We start from the raw sequence: 27,721 nt of genomic DNA on the forward strand, positions 1-27,721 counted from the left end.
GTGAAACAAGGAACCCAGCTTGCTTTTGTGCATACAGTTCAACGGTTTGACAGGGGTTGACCATTATTATAAAAGGTGCACATATATCATGGTCTCGAGTGCTTTGCTGACATGGACAAGCCCAGTAACATTGCTAGATCACAGTGTGAACTCAAAAGGTTTTTTAAATATTAATGGTGGATCAAGTATACCCTTGAATGATACTCTTTCATTTAGAATGCGACGGAGGGTTCACAGACAATAAATGTTTTTCCTGTCGAGCAAAAAATTGTACAGAAATCATTTTAGTAGCATCCCAGCAATTCACTTGGGAGCCAGTGTATGAATTTGAACACTGTAAAGAATATATGGGAAACAGTAGAAAACGTTATCCACAATAGATACTTCCATCCAATCAGCAATTTGAAAGTAAGTCTCCTGAGTACCTAATGTTCTATGAATGCAGATCCAAAGTCCATTCTCATATGTTCTGAACTCCAGGCTACCAGACATACGTTATTAATTAACATCGTTATTACATCGAAGTCACATCACGATAATAGTTGTCAACAGCATTTTGGTGCGTGTGTATGTGGAATATCACCACCTGATTTTGCAATAAAAAGGGGGATGAATTTTTTTTATCTCTATAGAACTTCATAGTGCTTTTGGTTTTACATTCTTTGAGAAATTTAGGCAAATTTAAAAATTCTTAAAAGTTCCTTTTAGTCTGGTTTTTCATAATTACTACATGTATGATTATGATAATTGTGTTTTAACTCTTTTTAGCTTTTGCTTGCACAGATCATGCAAGAATTATTGTGGATATATAGTACTCAGAAGGAATGGGAAATGCTCAGATTAATTCCCCATACTTTGTAATCAGCATTATCACCAGAAAGAAAATTTTAAATTTATTGCAAATTCGAGACCAAATATGCATACTTACTTTCTGTTTGTTGTTACGATGCATATATACATTTTAAAATTGCAAAATAGAAAGCATGTACAAAATTTTATTTATATTAAATATGCTAAGTGCACATTGTTTCTACATACATACCTCTATTTCACAAGTGTTAATAGATGATTACATTTTAAAAATTAATTAGCATATGGATTCCCAGTTAGTTAATTACCTACTCCAAACAAGCTATCTAACTCTGGACAGTATAAAATAATATGCACATCAACCAGACTGTATAGAGGATAGTACAGAACCTTAATATATGCAATCTTAGACATGTCTGGGTTCAGTAAAGATTACAGCTATCTCAAAGAGCAGGCCATATATTAGCTTATTTAACACACATTCAATAAAACTGCATTGGATTCCACAGCTTCAAACAGGAACAGTATCTTTATGCATTTAATCTCAAGCACATTTAATTTCAAAATGTATAATGATCTCAAATGCAGTACATATTATTATTATTATTCTATTTGACACATATTCAATAAAACTATTTTTCACTCTAAATTTCAATGGGAATGAGAAAAAAGTTTTCCATCAGAGTTAACTTGAACATCTTAAAAAATTTTCGGACCAATAAACATTCTTAGTATAACTCAGATAAGTATGATGAGAAATCCTACCAAGACACTGCAAATGCAAACTGAATAAACCAATGTAATACTTGCATTCCAGTACTGCCATACACATTACTATCTGTACATCTAGAACATGGAAGTTAACTGGTAGAGTATTGTAGAAGCTGAACACTTATCATAGTGCATGAACACCCCTTCTTTACCGACTGTCTAATTCTTGTACAGAAATTGCTTTGAAAATATTTATGTATTAGAAAAAGAATTTGCTTTTTAGATACACAATAATCCAAATTTGATTAAATATGAAGTTCATTAGAAATAAGTTTTCCCTACTCAGTTGCAGATATTTTCATAATTTTTTGTAATCTTAAAAGGAATTAACTAGTTGATCATAATTATTATGAACTGGTTTCATTTTAAGTTCATGACGCTGAAAATTACTCAACATCTGAAGTTATAACAGAAATTTTTTGAGGCTCAGTATATGGCATAATAATTTGGTTTGTAAAATAAACATCAAAGTAGCATATTTTTAATTAATGTTGGCCTAAGATTTGTAAAGAAGTTTTCCCTTCAGATTTAATCCACATATAATATATAGTTTGGGTAATCTTGTTAAAGTTTTTTTTTTAATATACACCCTGTCCAATGTTTAACCCTTCAGCACCTGCGCTCCTTTAGTAACTGTGTGCGGAACAATTCCCCCATCCCCAAGGTTTCATTTTCCACATTTCATGTTAAATATAATGAATACACACAAGGTATTGCTTGGATTGAAAGAAGAAACTCCAATCTTGCATAAAATTAATTTAATATGTTTAATTTTAAGTGCATTTTAAAACATATGGCTTAATTTAAGGTCTTGCATATCATCAGTATTCAAAAGAAAACTATAAAATGTATAAATATACAACAGTATTTTTAATTACATTCACAGTCAAATTTTAACAAAAAAATAAATTTCGTTGATTTTATGATTTAATATAACATAATTATTCCCTTTAATTTTTTTAATTATATTATAATGCAATCTAGCATTTCAACATTTTCAAAATTAAGTACAGTAATACAATTCATCATTTCATCTCTTTCAAAATTAAGAACAGTAATATACAATTGATCATTTCATCCCTATCAAAATTAAGTATAGTAATACAATAACTGAAACACATACCTTTATTTATTCAGAATTTTTACTTTTGAAATAACCTTCACATAAGATATTTACATGTTTCTTACAAATTAATTTGTTGCATTCTAAGCAAGATATAGATATCTTACGTTCATCTTTTCTTGGACAAATATTGCATAGTCCGTAGCTTCTCTTTTGAAGCTTTTTTGGTTCATTATTTACTCCAGCCAACCTCTTTGCTCAAATTTTTAGTGCAATGGGTAAAGATGTAATGCTTGATCGAATTACTGCATGTTCTTTTACAAGAGCTAATGATAATTCTTTCAAGAAATCCCTTTGTTTCATATTACTCTGCTCATTGTTAGAGTTGCATATTATGAATGCATTAATCTCAGCATAATTCTTAGTCCAAAAAATATTGTAAGCGACCAACATCGGCATCTTCTTAAAACTGAATATGTCCCACATAATTTGTCTACAGTGTCAATACCACCTTTAGTCATATTGTAGAACATTATCATTTCGGATTCGTGCTGTTCGCCTGATTCTGGATCAATTTTGTTGTCATCATGCATGGATGACAATACCAGGGCCGATGCATTCTTTTTTGGAATGCATGATGTTAAATTAAGTTCCTTATTTTTAAAGCTAAATAGTGGCGAGTGTACATGTTTACCTTTGCAAGGTAAAAATTCTAACAGAATTTCTCTTTTATTTTTTCAGAGTGTCCTGATGAAAGTAAGTTTATAATACAGTAATAAATTAGTTGCTAAAGGAACACTCATGAACCAATTATCCATTTTTACATTCCTGTGTGTTCCTTTGTTCGGCAAAATGATTCTTTTGACAACAGCAGATGCCATATTTGATTGCTTGTAAGATCCGATAGGCTGTTGGCCGGCATAAATTTCTAAGTTACAAGAGTAAAATATGTGAGAATCACATAAACCAAAATTTTAATACCATACTTGGCTGGCTTATTTCTCATGCACTGTCTGCACTGAAACTTTCCACTAAATGCTTCAAGTTTTTCATCGACTGTGCAATATTCGGACAGAGAATACAGTTTCTGTATGTTCTTCAAGAATTTTTCAAAAATCTCTCCAATAGATGTGAGTCTATCAGTTTCTTTTCTTTGTGATCATGAATTTACATTATCAAATGTAATGAATCTCAAAAGGAAATGGACACAATTAAGTGTCATTTATTTCAAAGAGTACTAACTCCAAAACCATCAGTAGAGCACAAGTCTTTTGCGTTCAGATGCACTGCTCTCAAAACACCAGCATAGTATAACAATTCAAACAAAGCCATCAGTTCAGCTACATTTGTTTCAGAAGCATCTCTTTCTTTGGAAAATTTACCTTTTATTGTTGAAATATAAATATATAGTAATATAGTTGAAATATAAATATAAAGTATAGTTGACCAAATTTCCTAGAATATCATCATCCAAAATTTAAAGTAAACAATGAACTGGAGTTTTTGAATTCCGATATTGTTTTTTTACACCAGGTAAATTGGTTAAAATATTTTTTGACTGAGTCCGAACATTTTTGAAAGGCAATATTTTAGACCATTTTGTTCTGTCTTTTCCCACATAGAAATCTTCAGATTAGACAGATGTGACACATAAATCATTTACATCATGTTCTTGTTTAGAATTAACTTTCTGATATATTATCATCCTCCAATTCAGTATATTTTATTTCACTATCTGTTTCAACACTTGCGAGCATAGCACAGTCTCTCTTGTTCACATTCGTATACACTCATGTCGAGTGAAGTAGTAAATACAAGTAGAATATTCCACACTGTGTGGGGTTGTTACCATCCCATAGCTCTTTATTTGTAAATAATCTAGTCATTCAGACATCATGAGAAAAATTCCTTTCAACCACGCCTTTATGAACTTAACTCTGAAAGGTAACGGAAATACCAGAACAGTCACGTATGGCATTTCTTCTTTTCTTAGTCAAAATAAAGAAGTGTGGTGGGAATTGTCCCATTGCAGTTGCTGGCGGGTTAAATGAAATTTAAAAATTAATGCACAACAAATATGAGTATACTAAAATAATTCAATTTTTTAAAACTTATAAAAAATATCACAGTATGATATATATCCGCTATCATAACACAGGCATTTCCAGAGACAATACTGAACCAGTACTGATAATATAGCAATTATTAGAATTTTTAAAGATTTCTGTGACAGATATTAAAGGCATTAATTTTATTATAAACCATTAGCTAAAGAATAAATAAAAACACAGGCATAGACTTAAGATAGAAATACTCATATGTTTTATCTATGCATTTACAACCAGCAGTTGGAGACAAGTATTAATGCAGGTGTAAACACGTTTTATTATTTTATTTAAAAATATCCCATGCTTTTGAATTTTTTCCACTGACTACTGTTAAGTTCAAAAATGCTCAAACCTGAAAGCTTTATTTGCATCACACAGCGACCTCAGTATATGTTTGTAAATATTTTGCTCATTCAGAAATTGTCAATATACAAGTTACTTTAAAAATGCTACTGCTTCATTCTGAATGTGAATAAAAAATATTTCTTTATAATTTATCATAAAAAAGATACTTATAAGACCCTCTTTACTGTCAATTAAAAAATTTCAAAAGTGTCATCAATATAGTGACATCAGAACTGAAAACCAACATTAAAATAAAGTTTTCCCCTAACATATCAATGTAAAGCTTGTATCTTTAACTTTTATTATAAATATAAATTAAAATTTAATAAAATATCATACTTAACATTAAATCTTTCTGCATACACACAGAGTACATAAGGTAGCAATAGTTATCAAAACCACAGAAGAGTGGCTGTTATTTGAATGATTCAAATGTGGATCCATTATAAGAAATTAAATGTCTAACCTTTTCTAAAGCATACAAGAGCCTGATTATTTTTGAGTTCTACTCCTGGGCATTTCCCTGTTATTAGGTAAATTAGAAAGCAGTTCAAAGTTGAAAAACCAAAATCTTTAATACTTAATATGCTAATAAATGCATTTTGCGTGTTGGAAAACTTCAATAACTGGCTACCTATCTCCCAAATGCACACAAAAGCTTAATACATTCTATACCTTTGAAAGGTATAGTAAAATAAATATAAGCTTAATGGTGAATATTTTAATTCTTGGGATGATCTATTTTCCTCCAAGTAGGCTTTGCTCTCAGTAAAAACTAGATAGAACTTATACAATATCATACAATTCAAATACATGTTTACAGGATAATAATATATTGAGGAAATTTGTAAAAAGATAACTAAGCTTTGTGATAAGGATTTTTTTTTTCCCTAGAAATGAATTGTGGATATAATGAGTGGAGCTGCTGTTGAATGCTCTTTATATGAAGAGTTAAGAATGACTACTGATGACAGTAGATGTGGCATTCTAAGTGTGATCCTCAAAGTGAAAGTTTTCCACATTTAAGGTAAGGGAAAATATATTAAAATAACAGACCACCAAAAAGCGGACTTGCTAATATTTTAAATTCTCCATTACAGAGAATTTTAATCATTTGGAAACTAACTGTAAGCAAATGCTACCAAAATTAATAACTGAGTAAAATTTTGCCTGAAACTTAAGTTAAATCTCAAATGTCACTGATTATTTTTTACTTATAAAATGTTACTAATAATGAAATTGTTAATACATTAATTCAAATCAATATTATACAGATATATAAAACAGAAACACTCCAAGTATTGCACACTTAAAATTAGGCATATATGAATGTTAGACTCAGTTTTAAATAAAAACATTATGCATTTTGGGAAAGATGTATATCCTTGTAGGACTCCATGCTCGTCTCTCTTGAAATGCATAACTTTTCTGTAAGACCTAGCAATCTGAGGTTGAATTGTGACTATATATATCACACAAATTTTTTTGGCATATATTTTGGGAAAGATGTATATCCTTGTAGGACTCCATGCTCGTCTCTCTTGAAATGCATAATTTTTCTGTAAGGCCTAGCAATCTGAGGTTGAATTGTGACTATATATATCGCACGAATTTTTTTAGGCATATGTACACATTATTAATATGAATAAAAAAATATATATTTTCAATGCAGTTAGACTTCTCTGAATATAGAGATTTATTTAATGAATGTATAAATATATTAGATTGTTCTTTGCATAGTATTTCTGCTTTTTAATCTCATAATACATTGATTTTTAATTTATGTAGTACATATTAATAAACGAATTTTTACTTTGCAACTTTATGAGACACATTAGTTTTAAGTGCTCAGAAGTACTTAATACAGTTTTTAATACCTCATCAATTTTAATTAATTTTTACATATAGAATTCTCAAACTAAAATCATGGTATTTTTTTAAAGTATATTTAATATTCTGATGTTAAAGGCAAGATATAAAACTACAAACTGATTTCTGATTACAAACTAGACAGTAAACTTAATACTGGTGTGTTTTTAGACTGGTACAGTCGGAGAAATCACAATGAATGATGCAGCATAATGCTTTATTAGACTCTCTACAACATAATATCTAGTATATGAAACTTATTTCAAAGAAAACAATTTCAAAAAATACTTTACATGTAAGTTGCATATAAAAATTAAATATACAATAATTTACATTATTTTAAATTCTAAAAATAAGCTTCATATTTCTTATACAGATATATATATATTTTCAAGAAAATGGAATTTAGGCAACATAATATGAAAAAAATTATACATTAAATTACTCAAACATATATGCATGTTAATAAACACTTATATGTTAATGGTTAGAAATATGAAGTATTAAAATATAATCAATACTAATTTAATATACCACATTTCTAGTCATTAAATTATCACAAAACATACATCAATGATTGTTAAAAAGGCAAAAATGTAAATCCCAAGATAATATTACTTTCCCAAGGATAGTATCACAATTCTTTTATTACACAAACTGTATCAATATTAAAAAATAGCATTCTCTAAATGACAGCAGAAAATTAAAATATATATACCTCACTAAAAGTCATTTGCGTTTTTTAAGTTCTTCAAATCGTTTTGCTAAATCATCAAAATCAACATCATTATCTTCATTATTTGCATTCTCTAACTCAGGCAACACAGTGTTTGGAACAGAAGGCAACTCAGGAAGAGTATCCACTGTAAATTTTGTTCTTGGTTTTGGGACAGGAGCTACTGGTGAGGTATTAACTGGTAGTGGTTTTTCTCCAACTACACTGTCATATGATGGTACAGGTCCATCAAAGTTAAAGCCAATGTTATTAGGATTTGCAGCAGGTGCTGGATAAGGGCCACTTGGCTGTCCGGAAGGAACAGGAGGTATATCTGATGCACCCTTTCCAGACGACTAAAACAATTACAAATTATTATCAATAGATTACAAATTTAGAAATTTGTACACCTGCATATTAAATATGTGTGTTACTTTTAACACATTAAATTCAATAAAAAAACAAGAAAAATTAACTGTTCCTTTAAACACAATACAAATGGGAAAAAAATCATTCCATTAATTCTGTTCCTAAGTTAATTTAAAGAACAATCTGTATAAAAGTAATGAAAAAAACATCTAAAACACACATGGGCCATCATTATCTTTTGTGCTGTTGTAACTTAACACTATTTATTAAATACTCATTTGACTTTACTTATTAAATACTGATTTTTGTGCCACAGAGTACAAGTGAATTCTGGTTTGAAATTGCAACACATTTATAATCACATCATTCATCATTAGATATCTCAACACAATATACACATACCTTTAATATAATGCACAGACAAGTTCAACAGCCAGAGCAACATATTTGCAATGAGAACTAATGGCTGAAGTTAAAATTTCAGAAAATTTTGTGCTTTCCATTACACATGCTGATCACATATTCTCTGCTTTTTCATGAATCTTTCGAATTCAGAGCAACCTTTGCTGTAACAATTCCCTCTCACTCCCTTTAGTAGGCACCCCCCTTTGCAATCAGCTGTTGTGCTTACTGTTGTCTCAATGCAAGGTACTTTGGCTACTTAAATCCAGTTCCTAATTTACCATCCTCTTGTGCAAACTCATACAGCTACCAGTGTCATTCATTAGAAGCCAAATTAACATTATGCCCCTTTACATCACCCCCAGAAAGATTTCACCCAGTGGCTTTAGACAGTGGAATATCTACGAGTAGTGGCAATGCCCTCACCACATCTAGTTATTAAAATGTAAAGATATAATCTTGGAAAGGCACAAGTTTTAAGGATTCCTAAGAAATTTCACATTAAATACCGTCATAAGTACTGTATGTTCCATTTAGATACTATGACAAATTTTAACAATCATCACCTGTTGAGACAAAACTTCATTACACCAAACATATAATTTATGTACAGACAAATGTGTGGAAAAAAAAAAATTCAATGACACTGTGGATGAACAAACAGACAAGATGTGAAAATTTTGATTACCCTTAAAGATTAATCACATTGCACTCTTTAACCTACAAATTTTATTAATTTTTCTTCAAAGGTATACTCTAAATATTTTAATCATTGTTCAATGTTTGGCTAAGTTTAATTGGTCTTACTTCACTCCAATTCAAAGGTTATTTCCATTTTACACATAAAAACATATATCATAGTGAAAATTGCAGATAGATAATTCTATATGTATACAATAGAATACTATAGATCTGTCAGTTTCCTCTTTGTAGAGCATTTTCCATAAAACATATTTTGACTGCTTTAGCAAATGCCATTAAGTGCAAATTAAATAGTCTTTAAAAAATTTCTTGTTGAATAGCTTTCAGATTTCAATAAATTCATCATGTACACATCACCATACAAAATGTTTGGCTAAGTTTAATTGGTCCTACTTCGCTCCAATTCAAAGGTTATTTCCATTTTACACATAAAAACATATATCATAGTGAAAACTGCAGATAGATAATTCTATATGTATACAATAGAATACTATAGATCTGTCAGTTTCCTCTTTGTAGAGCATTTTCTGTGAAACATATTTTGACTGCTTTAGCAAATGCATTAAGTGCAAATTAAATAGTCTTTAAAAAATTTCTTGTTGAATAGCTTTCAGATTTCAATAAATTCATCATATACACATTACCATACAAAATTAATAGAAGTTTAAATAGAAGCTTAAGTTGCATATTAGCATTTGTACAAATCTAAAAACGTTTCATTAACGGGAAAAATTATAGCTATTTATCAGTAATCCATTATATATTTTTAGCAGATACGGTCAAAATCACTGCAATCGCATCATGCAAGATTTCATCTAAACAACACAAAATTCTACCAAGATTTCTGAAAATCAATCATTGTTTTTTGCATAATACATATTAATGGAACTGGAAGACCAATACCAGTCTTGCTTTTCATTATAATACACAAGTAATTAAGGTGGGTATAAAACTTCTAAACATTAGATGAGATCAATCACATTTTAAATCTTTTAAATCTACAAATACTTTAATTACAAGTGTCAAATAAAAGGCTTGATATCAAACTTCTTTGATTTGTCCAAAAATTATGAAAACTGTTGAGTGTCTTATAATTAAAGAGAAGTTTAATTATATTTATGAAATATGTTTAATTAATAACAGTTTTTATGACCTGACAATAACAAATACAATTAAATTTTTTGTTACCCACAAAATAAAATGTAAGTATTCTACTACAAAATAATAGTAATTTGCAACCCTTCCAGCTCACCTAGAAACACTGCATGTTCTATTTTTTACCTATTTTGTTCTACTTTTGTCACAGTACTTTAAACTCAGACTTGTCTTTTTTAATATTCAATATTTCAATTCCCAGGGACTGCATCAGAAATTTATAGCAAGCACAAAGCAAATCATATCAGATAATCCAAGAAAGGACAGAATTTCAAAATAAAAGCACCTTTAATACCACCAAATTCTCCTATCCTGTTATAAACCGATTCTTAAAAATACTTGAAGATCTTATTAAAATACCATTTGTCAAGTAGTGCTAATATCCCTTTTAATCTCTGACACTTCCAACTATCTAACATGGCAAACTTGCCTACGATGTGATCACAATTTATAAACAAACTGATGGCAAAACAAACAAGTAGTAATTATTTTGTATCTTCATAGGTTTGCAAAAATGGAAATTCAAACAAAAGAAAAAGTTCTAAAAGTATTACCACAGAAATAAAATCCACATCAGAAGAGCAAACATCCTTTTATTTTACACTTAGAATAAAGTGAAAAAGGAAAATGCTAAATTTATTCAAAGGTAACTGAAGAACTTCTCTATGTGCATTACTGATGTCAGATGGCCCTTACTGAAACATATGCAAAAATACACTAAACGAAAATCTAAATTATGTTTAAAAACATTTCGATTTCATAAATATTAACACAGTACATTCACTGAAATGAGAAAACAAAATAGAAGCCAAATACAAAATACTGAGAGGGGTAAAAAATTTTAAAATACCAAAAATCAGATGCATATTATGCAAGATGCTTTATCATTTCAGGTCATAATTTAAGTGTTAATTAACATTTTATAAATAATTATACTTTGACAAAGATAAACTTAAGGTAGCTTCTATACAAAAGTCAATCACTCAACCTGTGGCATTTTAGCTTTGTAAGCATTTAATTATGAAGAATGATTAGTAGAAATATGCACAATTTAATTAGGAGTGTACATTTTTGTATGTCCTCTTTGCCAAGTCTCATATTTTAACACAACTCTTATCTACACTATTATAACTATAAATGGCTGTAGTGTTTATATTTTTAGATATATTACGTCTCCTTGATTAAAACTTTCTGAAGTTAATATTTTAAATTTCTGTTTCATATTTTTAAGGGTGATTTTTATGCACGAAGTAAAAGATCTGAAATTTTTGCAACTTTGACGATTCCAGATTTCAGAAATTTCCGACTTTTAGATCATTAGTTTAAATCTACCAAGATGACACATAGATATGGCAACACTGGAGCTTCATTCATTGTTTTAGGTCATACAGAAAAATGTTACCCCCCCCCCCACACACACATCGGCAGCGCCAGAGCAGGTGCAACCAATGCAGCTGCATTGGGTCTCAGAATTTAAGGGTGGCAAATTTTTAGAATTTAGAAAAGCACCAAGCAGCAAATATTAGGGATGGAAGATTTTTTTTAATTTAGGAGAGGCACTAGGCAGTAGAATTAAGGGACAGCAAATTTTCAGAACTTAAGAACCATGGAAATTGTACTGAGGGACAGAATGTGTAGTGCTGGTCCTGCCCCTGCCACACCCACTTACGGGTTGAAAATGCAATCCAGGCCAACATCAATACATTGTTATACAGTAACGGTGCAAATCCCTAGCCAGCAAGCATTGAAAGTGAATTTGTAAAAAAGAGAATTTTTATTTTATTTATTTACTATATGTATAAGTGACATGTTTTTTGCAGAGAATGAGACCAACTCACTCTCTAGTCGTGGCTGAGAACACCATTGCTTAGATGATGACTGGTGTGAAAAATCGCACCACCAGCCATCATCTAAACAACGGTAATGGTTAAAACATTTTTATTTTTCAAGGGAACAATTATTCAGAAATACATTTCTGTTAAGAATGGTACATCAGGAGTGCTAAACACCCCCCCCCCAATTTCTATCCACGAAGTTTATATTTTTAACAATAGAGAAGAAAGAAGAAATGAGAGACATGGTTTACGCATGAACAGGCAAGAAAAAGCAATGCACTCTACCTTGGGTCATATTTATAGCTGGAAGGTCTTTGTGTTCATACTGAGCAGTGATTAGGCTAAAGATGTCGCAGCGCAGAGAAATCACAGGGAAAGAGTGATGTAATATGTGGCAGATGGATGCAAAATGTTGCAAAGTGAACCTTTGAAGCAGAAAGGACATGTTTAATTAAATTTATGAATTTGAAGGTTTATTGCCAATTGATTCCAATTAAGTTTAATACTTTTGTTTCATATTTTACACACTTATATATATGCATGTATTTATATACATATATATTCCTTTTTTCCCCCCCTACTGGTGGTCCAGAGGTTATTCTAAATATAATCCATACAAGATCATTCTGGATATAGAATGTTCAGATTTAAGACTTTATACTGTATAAATAATTTTAATCATTTACAATTTTATTAAATTTAACAAATAGTTTTGAATTTTAAAATAATGAACATAATGAACTATTGAAATCTATCAGAAATACTAAAATAGCTGAGCAAATCTTATAGCTTGTGTACTTGAGTTAAAATAATCTATTTCAGAACATAATAAAACTCTCAGCAAAAATTTGTTACATTAAAACACTTTACATTTGAATGTAATAAGTAACAGTTTCTGCTAAAGGAAGACTTAAAAAATACCTAACACAATTGCAGTGAAAAAAGGCCATTGCAAGCTCAATTTATGCATGTCATTCATGTTAATAAATAATTATTAACACATAAGTTAATGATTATTGTGATGAAATTATGTCTATTTCACTATTTATTATAAAAAAATTTAACTGTATAATACACAAATAAATTTCGAGCATAATATTACTTAATTTTAAGCACAAATTCATACTCAGTTTAAGCTACCATTATAGGTACGTTTTTGGAGCATTACTCACTTCTCATAGAAAAAAGGGTTTATTTGTATTTTGTCTGTATATAAGTATTTACAGATTCACTATACACAGATTGGATTCCTTTTTTCATTCTTATTACAGATCACTAGTTCAGTTATGTTCTGGTGAGAGTTAAGCTCATTAAAAAGCATTTAAATCTCACATGTTTTTACAGAAATGCAATAAAACTAGTGCAGGTCTGCATGAGAATAAAAGTAGTTCAGGGCTATTTAAAATTATAAATGTAATGTTTTCACAACATAGTTAGTAATACATTAGCTGAGAAAAATGTTTAAAATTTTGCTCTTACCAAGTGAAATTTCCTACTTATAATGGATTCAAACACAGCATCAATTATTTAAGATCATTTTCCATAGACTAATTCCGATTCAATTCAATTAATGATGCAAATTTATCAAAAATAACTCTTTTACCATTTAGAATAATAGAGACAAACATCACAGCTATATAAAGTATAGAACAATTCAATATTTCTTTCTTTCTTCAATATTCTCTATTCTAGTTATTCAATATTTCTACAGCTTGCAATACTTGAGTGATTATTTCGTAAAAGAGAGAACAATACTTTGGTATAATACATTATCCTATATTTTACATAAAACTAGCTGAAAAAAATTTCTTCATAGGCATAATATCTAATATTTCACAGGTTTTGAATTTTCATCAACAGAACAATAATTGAATTTAATGAATTGCTAGAAGAAATTTAAAATTTATAAGCATAAACATCAAGTTGAACGAAATAAGTTTCTCATAAAATGGTAGTTTTTAATGGAATTAACAAAATTAACATCTCATATAAACATAATACAATAATTCATCCTTAGTTTTTGATGGTTCTAGAAAAAAAGCTCTGAAAAATACCTGAACATTATAAGAGCATGTAAGCAATACTAATATTCTGCTGTAGTTCAACAGTTTTCCTACAAGCGGATTAAAAGTAGGTTTCCAAAAACTAAAATAATGCAGAGAAACTGAAAATATGAGACTTTACAGATTAATTAAAATAAATGTAAAAATGGTCAAAAACCATATACAGTTATGAAACTATCTTTAAATCAGTTTTTATAAGTTGAACGGATATAGTTTATACATATTAAAAGAGGGCTGTATGTAACTAATATAGAAGCCAAGCTTGAAATAAGCTTGAAAAAATTGGAAGCAGAAAGAGGGCAAAAAATTGTAAATTTCAGTTCAGAAACAAGTTGTTTTCATGCAGCACTTCAATGCCATATTAAAATTAATCTAAATTTACTTAAATTTATTCTAAAATGCATGACTGAAATTACTCAAGTATTTGTAATGTGGTTCTGATATAAAATATATTAATATTTAATTAGTCTAAATTTTAAGTTTTTCAGTTAATTTCATTTTGTAATTTTATTCCACTTTTCTACTAAGAAAATCATAAGTATGGAAGAAAAGCTTTTACTTAATAAACTACTTTTGATACTTAAATGCAACCACCTTAGCTGAATTATCAAACTTTAGCAACCATGTGCATCAAAATTCTTCAGCTAACCATGCACATAACTGTCAGTGTGAAAAAGCAACATGACTACTTTTGTATGTGCTCTTTTGCATTACAAGTTCCAAGTTATTTTAAATTCCAATTTTAAGACATGCACTTGTTAGATTTGCTTGCAGGGGAAAAAAAACGGTTAAAATCTCTAGAGGAATACAATATTTTGCAGAAAAGTCTACAATTTTAAAATTCACATCTGATGCCACAACAGGAGCAAATAATTAACAAGTTAAATTCTCCTTTAAAGAGGAAATGGCTGACAAGACTGTAATAGACTCAAATACTTACATATGAGATGTCTAAATTCTTGATAAAAAGATCAAAATGCAGAAAATCGTTAGTGGAAAAAGGCTAATCACTGAAACAAATGAAAATCTGTTTACAAACACAAACCTAGTGCTAGACATGTTTTGCTGTTGCAGTGGATTTAGGGGGGAATCTGGCAATAAACCAAGGGAACTTTCTTGGTTACATTTCCTAACAAAAGTGCAGCCATGTGAATGCGGAAAATAAGGTACTGTTAACAGGACTGGATTCAGAAATATATGTATGTACGTGTTCAGTATATATGCAAGTATGAATGTGTTATATATACATGCATACATTCATACATTTCTGAATCCTGTCCCAATAACAGAATAGTACTGAAAATAAATGTTAACAGCAAGACAATATCATCTCTTTTGATAATGGTCTGGATATGAAAATGAAGAACAAGAAGTTACATTTAAACATAGAATGGTTAATCATTCATACAACTGTACTGATCCTGGAACTGCATAATATATGTAACATGAGAAAGATTATGGGAATTCACAAAATGGTATAATAAGCATAGGGGAATAGCCCATCACAAACTGTAATCATATTTAGCAGAATTTATATGATGCCACGATCAGGCCACTAAAGGAAATAATTGCTTTGAATCTATTCTTAAAACAGTTTAGACAAAATCCCTCCTAGGACAAAAGGAAAAAAAAAGTTTTATTAATTGTTTCTTTTTAAAAAAATACCTAATTAAAAGTAAAATGTCTATGTAATAACATATATGTATGAAATAAATATTTTTTTAGCAATTATAAATCATCATTCTTCTGTAAAAAGTCCACAAGGTGATTGCACTAATACAAAAAAGTATGTTGCTTTTAAATAAAATCAAGAGTTAAGGCACATACTATTGTGGATAAACTTACTAATATATGATTTATTTATTAAAACGAAGACACATAATAACTAAGTAGATACTCATTAAATTTTCATAAAAAGTTCTACAAATTTTTATGGTTAAAACAACTCAGATCAAATAAAACTTAATATGAAAAATTATACTGAAAAGGTGCGGGTATAAAGTTGTAAAGCTTCTGAGTTGTAAAGCTTTTTTAATCTTTTCATTATGGTGTGTATTTAAACAGCATTTACTAGCTAAATTTGTAAAATTACTCAGTTTAATCTCCGTTTTCATAAAACTTCCACTCACTGAGATGATACTTACAGCATTTAAGAAAGTAATAATGCGAAATATTTTAAATTATAAGGTAATATACAGCAAGTAACAAAAAATCTCACGAATGGATAAAACCAGTCATGCCACTCAGAGGGTTGATATATTTCATTTATTTGCAGGAAGGATATTCTTAGATTAAAAAACGGCAGATTCAATAATCTGCCTGGAGACCAAGAGAATGGTGAAAAACCAAGGTGACTCCTGGATTTAGCAATAGAGTTGGCAGCTATGAAATAAGGAATGAATCTAATAATAACAAATATCTTTAATGAGAATTACGAGTTAAATATTTCAGTCTCACTTACAATACACAAAAGTGAACTAATACGTTATTATTAAAATCCTAATGTACATGTTGTAATGCCACAACCTAAACTAGCCAACAAGTACACTTATCATTAACACCACTTTCAGATACTACTAAGAGTTTGTGCAAACAACCAATTCTCATGTATGAGGAAGACTTGGAAAATACCAACTGAATAAAAGAAAGGAAAGAAGTAAGAAATGAGAAATAGTTCAGAACTTACATTGGGTGCAGGATAATTAAATGGCTTAGGTAAGTCAGGCTGTGGATACTGAATACCGGGATACATGGACTTCTCATTTGAAGGAAGATTTGTGACAAAACCAGGCTCTGGGGGTTTTGCCTCACCATTCAAATCAATTAAAGGAACATTAACAGTAGCTTCTTGAGCTTCCTCATTTTCTGCTAACACTTCAGTGTCAGGTTCATAAGGCACATTATGGCTTCTAGCAATTTCTAAAATGAAATATAAAAGCACAGTTGTAAATACTTGCACATAATTACTAAATGCTTTCCTACAAGCTATTTCATTAAGAACTAGCTTGGATTTTAAAAACACAATTTGTCTCACCTATTAAATATTTTTCAACTAAAATTTTCGGAGGAGCTTGCACACTAAGTTTATGCACTAATTTTTCATTTACTGAGTTCAGTGCATTTTCTCTTGCTGCTAAAGCATACGGCTTGCCATATTTCACTGCCAGCTGGTCAGCAATTACCTTCAGCTCAGCTACATCAGTCTGCAAACGTGGAGCAGCCCAGATCAAACTCGATATTGCTTCCGCTAAACCATCATCTAGAGTTCTTATATTAGATGAAAGGGAGGAAAAAAACTTCATTTAACTATCTTATTATCAAAAGCATTTCTTATTAACCATATATAGTGCATTATATTAAATCTAAGACTGTGCCTGCACGTAGATAAAACTACTTTTGGTTATTCTGATAATAAACCTAAATAATTAGCACCTGTAAGATACAAAAATGATATTCAGCTATTATCGGTATTTGCATATTATCGCAAACACCTTACTACAAGTCATCAAATTTTTAGAAGTTGCAGTTCTTTAGGTAACCAGACCCATTGTAAGGTGCAATCCAAAACTTCACTGAATCACATTTATTTCTGTAAAAATTTGCCAAACTGCCCCAAGGTGATTGCGCTAATACGCAAGGTAACCAGACCCATTGTAAGGTGCAATCCAAAACTTCACTGAATCACATTTATTTCTGTAAAAATTTGCCAAACTGCTCCAAGGTGATTGCGCTAATACGCAAGTACCTTACTATCTATGTTGCTTTTCTTTGCCTATGTTAATAATACTATCCTTTAAAAATTTATATTTGCTAGCCAAGAAAAAACTCTGATGTAAAACAAATATTTTAAGTATTATCAGGTTAATTATTTATGTGAAACTGGAAACATTTCACTCATTCACGCACACTAATTATCACACATACATTATTATCTGGATACTTTCTGATTATTCACGCACAACCTCCTAAAATATCATTAAGTGAATATAAGAAAGACAACAGCCATTTTCAAAAATGGTGGCATACTAAGAACTACATAAAACCACAACCAATTAACAAAATTAAAAATGCAAGAAAAAACATTCATATTCCAAAAAACATTTTATTCCATTATTTTTCTAAAGTATACAGTGATCTATTTTTCCTTCAAAAAACAAAGAGCTGCAGAAATTTCACACTGCCTATGCAGGTGGTTCAGCAGGTGCTCTGTTTAGTGACTGTTAGCACTTGCCCCTCCCCTCCCCCCCCCAAAAAAGAGAACTGAACCACACAAATTTGGAACTGCATATGATGTTGTTTTTCTATGTATATAGTGATCAATTTTCAGTTGTTAAAAAAAATCAGAAAACTGCAAAACTTCAGCATCAGCATGCAACTTTTGATAAAAAGCATTCAATCATTTATGAAATAGAATTTCATAGAAAGCAAATTTTTTCATTTTATACCGTTAAGCAATAAACCATACATCTGAAGAAATGCAAAACTTTCTTTATCATCAGCTGGTTAACTCCACAGTTCCATTATGATACCTTATTAGAAATAAAACTGCACTTAATGCAAAAAAATAAACACTAATGATCCTTGAATTTGAAGGTGGAAACATATTCTTTGATGGAAACTGGAACTTGTCTGCTGTGTGCACATGCATACCTGGGTTGCTGTATAAATATATTTTGGTGACATCATGGATTACCTGTTTTAATGGCATAGCACATTGCTACATGAATAATTTTGAGGTGGGTGTGGATAATTAGAAAGCATGAAAATTTGGATTGAAGCTTTCTTCTCAAAATTCAGAACATTTTGAACATGTCTAACACACAAAATATAATTAAAAAAATTTTCTGGCAGCAGCTACACTTATTCAATTTATTTTGGCTATCAGTAATTTTGCTCCATATAGAAAAGGTAAAATAATGACAAGGTGCTTGAATTTCGTCAAATTTTTTAAATAAATATCAGTTTTCTATTCATGATTAATATAAAATCAGTTTAATATGCAAGCAACTTCATTAAATATTTTTTTTTAAATTCTTAGCATACCTAAAATTTTTTAAATGAATGCAGTAACTATAAAAATACACTAATTTTATTTAACATTCAAGTCCATTGGCATCGTTCAGTGTAAACCAAAGACAAATTACACAATGCAAATTATTTTATGAAAACAACTAAATTACAATATGTTATAACGCCCTTTTCTTCAAATTAATAAAACTAAGTCACTATGTACAAAATCTCTTAACATAAAAATAATTACTTACATTTCTGATAGAAACTTAAGTAAATTATTCACCAAATTAATTATTTTTCATTGAATACCTTGTTATAACTCGCTTGTTTTAAAAATTAAAAACCAATTTTCACTTTAATACTGATGTAATATAATCAAAATAATTGACTTTAATTTTTCACATGGCCTATTCAAAGCACTAAACCAATATAGTCAAAAGTCGTTAATCCGGAATGATCTATAATCTGGACCTCAAAGCTAAGAACTTTCTGCGCGTGTGTAAACGCATAATGGGGTTACGCATGTGTAGAAATGCGCATAATACCTTCACGCATGCGCATATGCATTTACGCATGTGCGTTTAATGTATAACGGACGCTATAAGCTAAGCTCTAATTATCTATTTCAGTTAATGTTGCAGATTGCGTTGTTCCTTAATCTTCTAATTGGATCCAGCTTATTATTTTTTGCAGACTGTTAGAGCAATTTTATAAAAGTATGCTTGAACTTTCGATTATGTTAAAAAGAATTTTCGATTCTGGAGCTGTCAAAGGATCTACAAAGCGAAACATGTTTTGATGTCCATCAAACAAAAAGTGAAATTGCTGCAAAAAATGGCATATCCTTTGTTTATCTAACATTCTGTTTATTAATTTCACGCTGCTCTGCGGGGGGGGGGACGTCGTGGCGCGCAATGAACTGGAAGTTGATCTGTCAGCACTATCCTTATCTTCAGGGCAGATGTTTTTATTTTATACGGCTTATAATTCCATACTAAATGTAGTATTTCATCTCGATGTACTCCGGCTTTGATATGATTTAAATCAAATTCGTCATTATAAATATCACGAATACACATCAAATAGTTTTCTAGTTGCAACTTTTTAATTTCGACTATGCGTAATGTATGCTTTACGCATGCGCGCATTAAAAGAAACGGTACTTACGTATTATCGCAACCAGGTTGGCACGATTTGTAAGTTTGAGTAAAAAAGTATGAATAGAAAGAAAATGTACATTTATTAATTACAGATAATTTTAATACAGTTTTTTTATATTATTTTGTTTTAAAATATAAAATAGCAATTAAACCCTTCCGGATTCGAATTTGAATAAGTTGCAGAATTATTTTTTCGGAGGAAATCTTTTGGCTATTGCTTTTAGCACTGATTGAAAACCGTCTTCGCCATTAACAGCTTAAGCTTGGTGCCATATAAATTCGATAAGGTATGAGTCAAGATGATGACGGGCTGTTCCTCTCTGTTTTTTGTTGTGCCATTTGGCTGAGCCCCACATGCGCTCTACATGTTGTGTGTGAACGCCCGTGTTGGGATCCACAAAGTTATATTTGTGATTAACAGTTCCATGCAGAAATCCAGCATTTTCGAACTCACTTGTATTGTATCCTTTCCAGCAATCCAAATAAATGATGCTTCCTTCCTTGATATTTTCCCAAATTTTTTCCATGAGGGTAACAGCGCTTCTGTTAGGTACAGTAACCAGGCAGATCCCAAATACCCATAGTTAAAAGTATTTCAGGGCATTCAATCTAACCAGTAAGAAAAATAATTGGTTGATCTTTAGATTATGGTAACTTGGCGATTTTTTGGCGAAAATTTGGCGACCAACTCTCCTACAGCAACCCTCTATTTTTTTTTCCCCGCCACCATTTTGTCTTCATGAAGTAAAGACATGTTTCTTTTCTTTTTATCTACTGATCACTTCTTCCAACAATCTACTAGCTGAATTACACTTATGCTAGAAATTTTATGTAACAAAACTGCTTAATCATGACAAATATTCACTGCAAAATTGGGAAAAAGTGCACAATCGCAAACTCCTTGCGCGTTTTTCACAATAACACATACACTGTATGTACATGTCAACTTATTTTTACTTAAAAAAACATCCCAGAATTACACAAAAATGGCATTGCGCACACTCTTCACTATATCCATGTACACAGCTTTTTTCTCATAAATTAGAAAAATTTCACGAAAATACATGACAATTTTCTGAATCTTTAAACCCGGTAAAAAGAACATACATGAAATTACCTAATAACGAAAAAGTATATACCCTTTCCAAATATGAACATTTCCACGTATAAAACAAATAAAATATCCAAAAACTTTTACCTCTAAATTATGTATTATATTATAAATGTCACGAACGAATTCATACCGCAAACATTACAAATACTTAGTGTCAAATATTTAAATTATTTCCATGCACGTTTACTTCAACTAAAACGTATACCAAATTCCTACAAACACAAAATTCACAAAATAACTATCATTTAATTAAAATATAATTAAATTCAAAAACATTACTTAAAATATAAATAAGCACATACATTAAATTAATAAAAATTAGCTTACAATCCTGATTACTTTAAACTAAATCATTGCTAATAAAAATTTTCCCAATAATACCAAATTACTTTACTTCCACCTTACATTTAGAACAATGCATAAAAATAATATCCTCAAATAATTAAAAATACTAACTTACCTAATCTTCTTCAGAATCTTGCTTACATGGTGGATACACTTTTATTATGGATTCAATAAAATTATTGAACGATTTTTTCTGCGAATTTTTCCTCCACACTTCCTCCGCTAAATAAAAAGCAAAATTCTCTTTATCGCATCTAGAATTCACTTTAGACAGCCCATACAATCCCAAAATTATTCAACCCTACTTCACACAATGAAGCTTAATACAAAATAATATACAGCTACAGATATTTTTCCAAATTCCCTCCTTTTCCGATTAAAGAACCGTAATTCGTCCATTAATATCACATGACATATCCCATGATCTCTCATTTCCCTCACACAAAATAATGCGTAATCGGAACTGAGTACTGCTCACATTATTACCCAGGTATTATGTCCCAGGTAGTAACCTTTATCGCCTCCAAAACGTCGCCAAACTACCAGTTACCATATTCTAAAGATCAGCCAAATAATTTCTTTATTACATATAACACGTAGGGTTGCCGTAAGTAGGGTCGCCAAATTTGGCGATTTATGCGAATTTTGGCCTGGTTGCGTTAATACGTAAGTTTAATAAAGTAACCAAATAAATATTAAGCTTTTTTTTTTGTAAATTTTGATACCCTTTAGATCATAATTGCACTTTATTTCATAAATTACGGTTTCATATTTTTAATTTTATAATTTCTGCATGCCATCTTACCAGATTTAAACTGGTGATCTATAATCCGGAAAAACCGATAATCCAGAATAGCCGAAGTCCCGACGAGTCCGGAATAAAGACTTTTGACTGTATTTGAAATACCAAGAGGTCTGAAATGCGAGAAAAAATATCTGCACCTATTTAAAAAATATAACATTAAAAATTTGACAACTGAACAGATTCAGAATGTATATTATTAAAAATACAAAAATGAAAATAACAGCATGTAAGATACCATATTACACTCATATTATATATTTAAAAGGTTAGAAAGTTAATACACATAAAAAAATTATAATAAGATTAAGATCTTTTTTATTAACTAATATGATTACTAAAATTTCTGAGTAAAAAATTTTTAAAAAATGTAGAAAATGATACAGTACAAAGCCTTTAATATGGAATGGATGGGTTATTCAATTATGGCAAAGCACACGAGGGCTATCTGCCTAAAGGGAGGGATGCCTTCGTGGAGGACTTTCTAAGGGAAACTGGCTCGTATACACGTTACACATGGGGAAAACCACGAAAACGCCCATGCAGCCAGCCTGTTCGTGGGATTCGAACCTCGGACCGAACTACCAGTGTTCAGCGTCTTTACCGCTCGGCCGCTGGTGGGCCTTTAATATGGAATGTTCTATAATGCGGACCTTAAAGCTACAAACTTTCTGCGCATTATGCGTTTACGCATGTGCATAATACCTTTACGCATGCGCGTTTAATGTACAATGGACGGTGTAAGATAGGCTAAAATTATCTAATTATCTGGTTGATCTTTGGATTATGGTAACTTGGCGATTTTTTGGCGACCAACTCTGCTACAGCAACCCTCCACTTTTTTTTTCCGCCGCCATTTTGTCTTCACGAAGTAAAGACATGTTTCTTTCCTTTTTATTTACTGAACACTTTTTCCAACAATCTACTAGCCAAATTACACTTACACTAGAAATTTCATCTAACAAAACTGCTTAATCATGACAAATATTCACTGCAAAATTGGGAAAAAGTGCACAATCGCAAACTCCTTGCGCGTTTTTCACAATAACACATACACATAAACCATGTACATGTCAACTTATTTTTACTTAAAAAAACATCCCAGAATTGCACAAAAATGGCATTGCGCACACTCTTCACTATATCCATGTACACTGCTTTTTTCTCATAAATTGGAAAAATTTGACGAAAATGCAAGAAAATACTCAACGTATACTACTCAAACATATTCCAAAATAGTACAAACATATAACTCACAAAATCACAATCATTAAATTAAAATATAATTAAATTAAAAAACACTACTTAAAATATAAATAAGCACATACACTAAATTAATAAAAATTAGATTACAATCCTAATTATTTTAAACTAAATCATTGCTAATAACAATTTTCAAATAATACCATTTTAATTTATTTACTCCTTACATTTAGTACAATGCATAAAAATAATATCCTCAAATGATTAAAAATACTAACTTACCTAATCTTCTTCAGAATCTTCATTACGTCGCTGCAGTACTACTGCTAATTTCTAAATCCTAAATCCAGTACACAACTCGAAGTCTATTCACCAAGTAATAAGAAATTAATAAAATTTCACCTATACTCAAACTACTTTCAGCAAACCACGTACCCTTCCTTACACTCCTTTTGACAAAATGTCCATTTTCACCATATTTCTTGCACCGCCATTTAAACTTGTAATATCCTTCCGTTCACACAATCTCAACTTATTATTATTATCAGATAAACGCATTAAAAATTTAAAATTCACTTTACATAGCGCCATGCAATCCGAAAATTAACACTATTTCACACAACACACAATGAAGCTTTTCCTAATTAACCCCCTTTTCCGATTAAAGAACTGTAATTCGTCCATTAATGTCAAATGACATATCTCATGATATCTCATTTCCCTCACACAAAATAATGCGTAATCGGAACTGAGTGTTTCTCACATTATTACCAAAGTCCTAGGTAGTAACCTTTATCGCCTCCAAAATGTCACCAAACTACCAGTTACCATATTCCAAAGATCAGACAAAAAATCTCATGATGGGAAAAATGCAGTTGTGCTGCTCAGAGGGTTAAAGATGATATACATTTTCATGTTGGAAGGCCTTGAAAAGAAATGGAGGGCTATTGTCAAAAGCTAATCATATACTAGCACACTCAGTACCCATATATTTTTGCTAGCAAGCCTTGTGTGATAGTGGCAAAAACGAGATGGGAAAGGTAAAGATATTTTATTAGAGATTAAATCATCAGAATTACAAGCAATAATTTAGCATTTACAGCTTATCTATGGGGATAAATCTGGCAGTTATTATTTAATTGGAACTTATTTCACCTTTTTATATTTAAAATACGTTACTCTTCAGGAATAAATAAATATATATTAGATTAATAAAAATGTGTAATGAAAATAAATTTCCCATTCCTGATGTCTTATTTTTCCTTATGCTTTCCTGTCCCTTAACACAATTTTTTGCTATGGAATATATCTTTTCTGTGGTGCTCATTATGTGACCTGGACAGTTTATTGCAAAAGGTCAAAGCACAGGGTGAATCATAACATCTTTCAACATTTTAATGCATCATAATGTACTAAAATACTTGAGTGTACTGGAAAAAGAAGGTTTAACACAATTATCAGTAACAGAAACATGGGCTATAAAAGTTTTCCACAGCCCTTCTTAACATGCCACTTCTCAATATTGTCCACCAAGTCTTCATATGGCAAATTACTACCCTGTAATCCAATTTGATCCATGTTCACTTTGCTGTTGTCTAGTGTACTTTGGTAACTGCACTTATAACGTGTTTTTCTTCCATTAAACACTCAGGCAGGTATAGGTAAAAATGGGCAGGATATCAGAATTTCAAGATTGGTCATACAGGTATAATCCTGCTGTACGAACTGTGTAGTTCTGTCCCAGTTTTCAAAGAGAACACCCTGGGCAGGTCTGAGATTCTTCCACTACTCTTACCCTACCACCAACCTCCTGAGAAGACTTTTGGCATTCCATGTATTTTGAGTGCCCCTTTGCTGAACAGGCATTATATGCTTACAAACATCTATATCTTCTCTGGGAATAGAACAAGGGCTTATTGATACAGCAGTCAGCATCACTAATCAACGCTGTCTGAGTGGCTAAATATTGAGGCAACTGGACAAAGTTCTATCAAAGTTTCAGAGGACTGCCTACCGTATTCTCAGTATGAAGTAATCTAATAAGTTGACTGGCAGCATGGCTGCTGTAATCCGAGCACCCAACCTAGTTTGCTCCAATAAATGACCAAGATTAATGCCACATAAATTCTTCCTCTGAAGCTAAGTCTTTAGCACACATACTCTAAAATTCCTGTCCTGAGGCTCAATGAAATTGAAGCAATACATTGCTACAACGCACCAGCGATATGACTTCTGACCCCAGAAAAAACAAATTTGCTAAACGGAACATTGCTATGACTATCATATTAAAGGTTAAATTGAGCATTAAAACACCTATAAAGCAATGCATTGCTACAACTACTATCCTGCAGTTATACAGCATGGGTGAGATGCATAGAGTACAGGGAATATAATTTAGATGTCACAAAAAAATCAAATACTTTTCTATCAAGAATCTGCAAGACCTCTGAATAATTCAACTATAATTACTTATGTTACAGTAAAAAGTCGCAGTACATTAAAGTGTTCAAGATTATTATGACCCACACAGAATCATGACTGGCTAATAGCTGTAAAGTATTTCCCAAAATTTTACGTAAAAAGACATAACATCCCTTACCAAAAATTTTCATAGAAGCCAATAAAGCTCTATAGAAATTTCTATAGAGTTGAATTAGAATTTTTATATAGCTCTATCAGTCTCTAAAAAGACTTTTCGTAAGCGATGCAGATTAGAAAGTATTAAACTAACTTCTTACTTCATTTGCTGAATGAGACCAAATCGAGCTAGCAAAAGATCACAGTACATTTCGACAATTTCCATTGCTTCGACCAGGTAATCTTCTCGGATTATGTGCTCTACACGAATTTTCGAACGCTCAATTTTTCCATTTGCGATATAATCAGCAATTTCTCGCCTTGCTTTTTGAGCTAACTCAGTTTTTTTCTTTTCCATCAATTTTAATCTACTAATTGCTAACCTTAAATTCGTTTTTAATTTCCCATAATTACATCCAGTTGACATCATTTTGAGACAGCTTACGTTCAGTAGAAGTTATGCACCGCTTCTGAAAATATGCATATGAAAAGCAATTACTTTCGTTAATTGCGGACTAAGTAACAAGCATGCAATCCTCTTGTCATTGCAGTTGCACCAAGAAGATTATCAATAGAAGATTGCGCAACACTCCCACAGCACGAGATGTTATTCATAGACACAATCCACAGACGTTTTCTCCCTAGGCCACGGAGTATAAACAAGGAGGTGAAACTGGTATTACAACTTTTCCCAAAAATGGTCCACTTTTGTCGCATTATTTATAGAGAACGCTGCAATCGTTAGCTTTTCTACTTTTCGTAGGATTTGACATAGACAGCAATACAGAAAATACTGATTTGATGTCAATTTCCATCATGAGTAATTCTTGTAATGCAACCTGCTTCGTCCCTGGATGCAACACTGGTTATACATATGTTAGGCAGAAGAATAAAAGCTTGGAAATCAAGAATCCAAGTATATTTAGAGCTCCAAAGGTGAGCAACATTAATATCATGCCTGATCACAGTCAGACTAATTTATATAACTTTACAGAACGTCTGGATTGCTAGTAAATAAGAGGGTATTTAAAAAGTAATAGACTGGAAATTAGTTAAATATTTCACAGAACTTTAAATTGGAAATTATTTAAATATTTCACATAACTTATGTGCATTTGCATTTCGTGCATGAAAGCAGGCAATCCTGAGATTTTAAAGTTAAATAAATTTCTGGAATTATGCAAGAATGATGGAATATTTGCCTCTTTATTTCATTTACAGAAAAGAAGATTTACTCATTTTTCCCTTCTTTTCCGTTTGAAGTAGGTTTTTATAATAAATGGAAATGAACACTGTGCTG

At 30.9% G+C, this 27,721-nt stretch overlaps 1 protein-coding gene across 1 annotated transcript; it reads right to left on the bottom strand.

Annotated features, from left to right (window-relative positions):
* Positions 1-2,432: 2,432 nt before the first annotated feature.
* Positions 2,433-27,009, bottom strand: LOC118196770 (IST1 homolog). The gene is made up of 4 exons (XM_085809914.1): positions 26,583-27,009; positions 17,242-17,474; positions 16,894-17,126; positions 2,433-8,037 (listed from the first exon to the last, which is right to left on the bottom strand). The coding sequence occupies exons 1-4, from the start codon at positions 26,849-26,851 to the stop codon at positions 7,696-7,698; spliced, it is 1,077 nt and encodes a 358-aa protein (XP_085666040.1). The 5' UTR covers positions 26,852-27,009; the 3' UTR covers positions 2,433-7,695.
* Between the last annotated feature and the right edge of the window lie 712 nt (positions 27,010-27,721).

This window comes from Stegodyphus dumicola, chromosome X2 (assembly GCF_044657685.1).
Source record: "Stegodyphus dumicola isolate Sdum_Otavi_A_Nest chromosome X2, ASM4465768v1".
NCBI classification, from domain to species: domain Eukaryota; kingdom Metazoa; phylum Arthropoda; class Arachnida; order Araneae; family Eresidae; genus Stegodyphus; species Stegodyphus dumicola.

What these genes read in the sequence shown, in the direction of transcription:
- LOC118196770 (XM_085809914.1), bottom strand. Translation starts at nt 26,851, where the DNA reads ATGATGTCAACTGGATGTAATTATGGGAAATTAAAAACGAATTTAAGG. An exon ending in GGTCTCATTCAGCAAATGAA is followed by an intron (nt 17,475 to 26,582) that starts GTAAGAAGTTAG and finishes ATCTAATATAAG; the next exon opens with AACTCTAGATGATGGTTTAG. An exon ending in AGTTGAAAAATATTTAATAG is followed by an intron (nt 17,127 to 17,241) that starts GTGAGACAAATT and finishes ATTTCATTTTAG; the next exon opens with AAATTGCTAGAAGCCATAAT.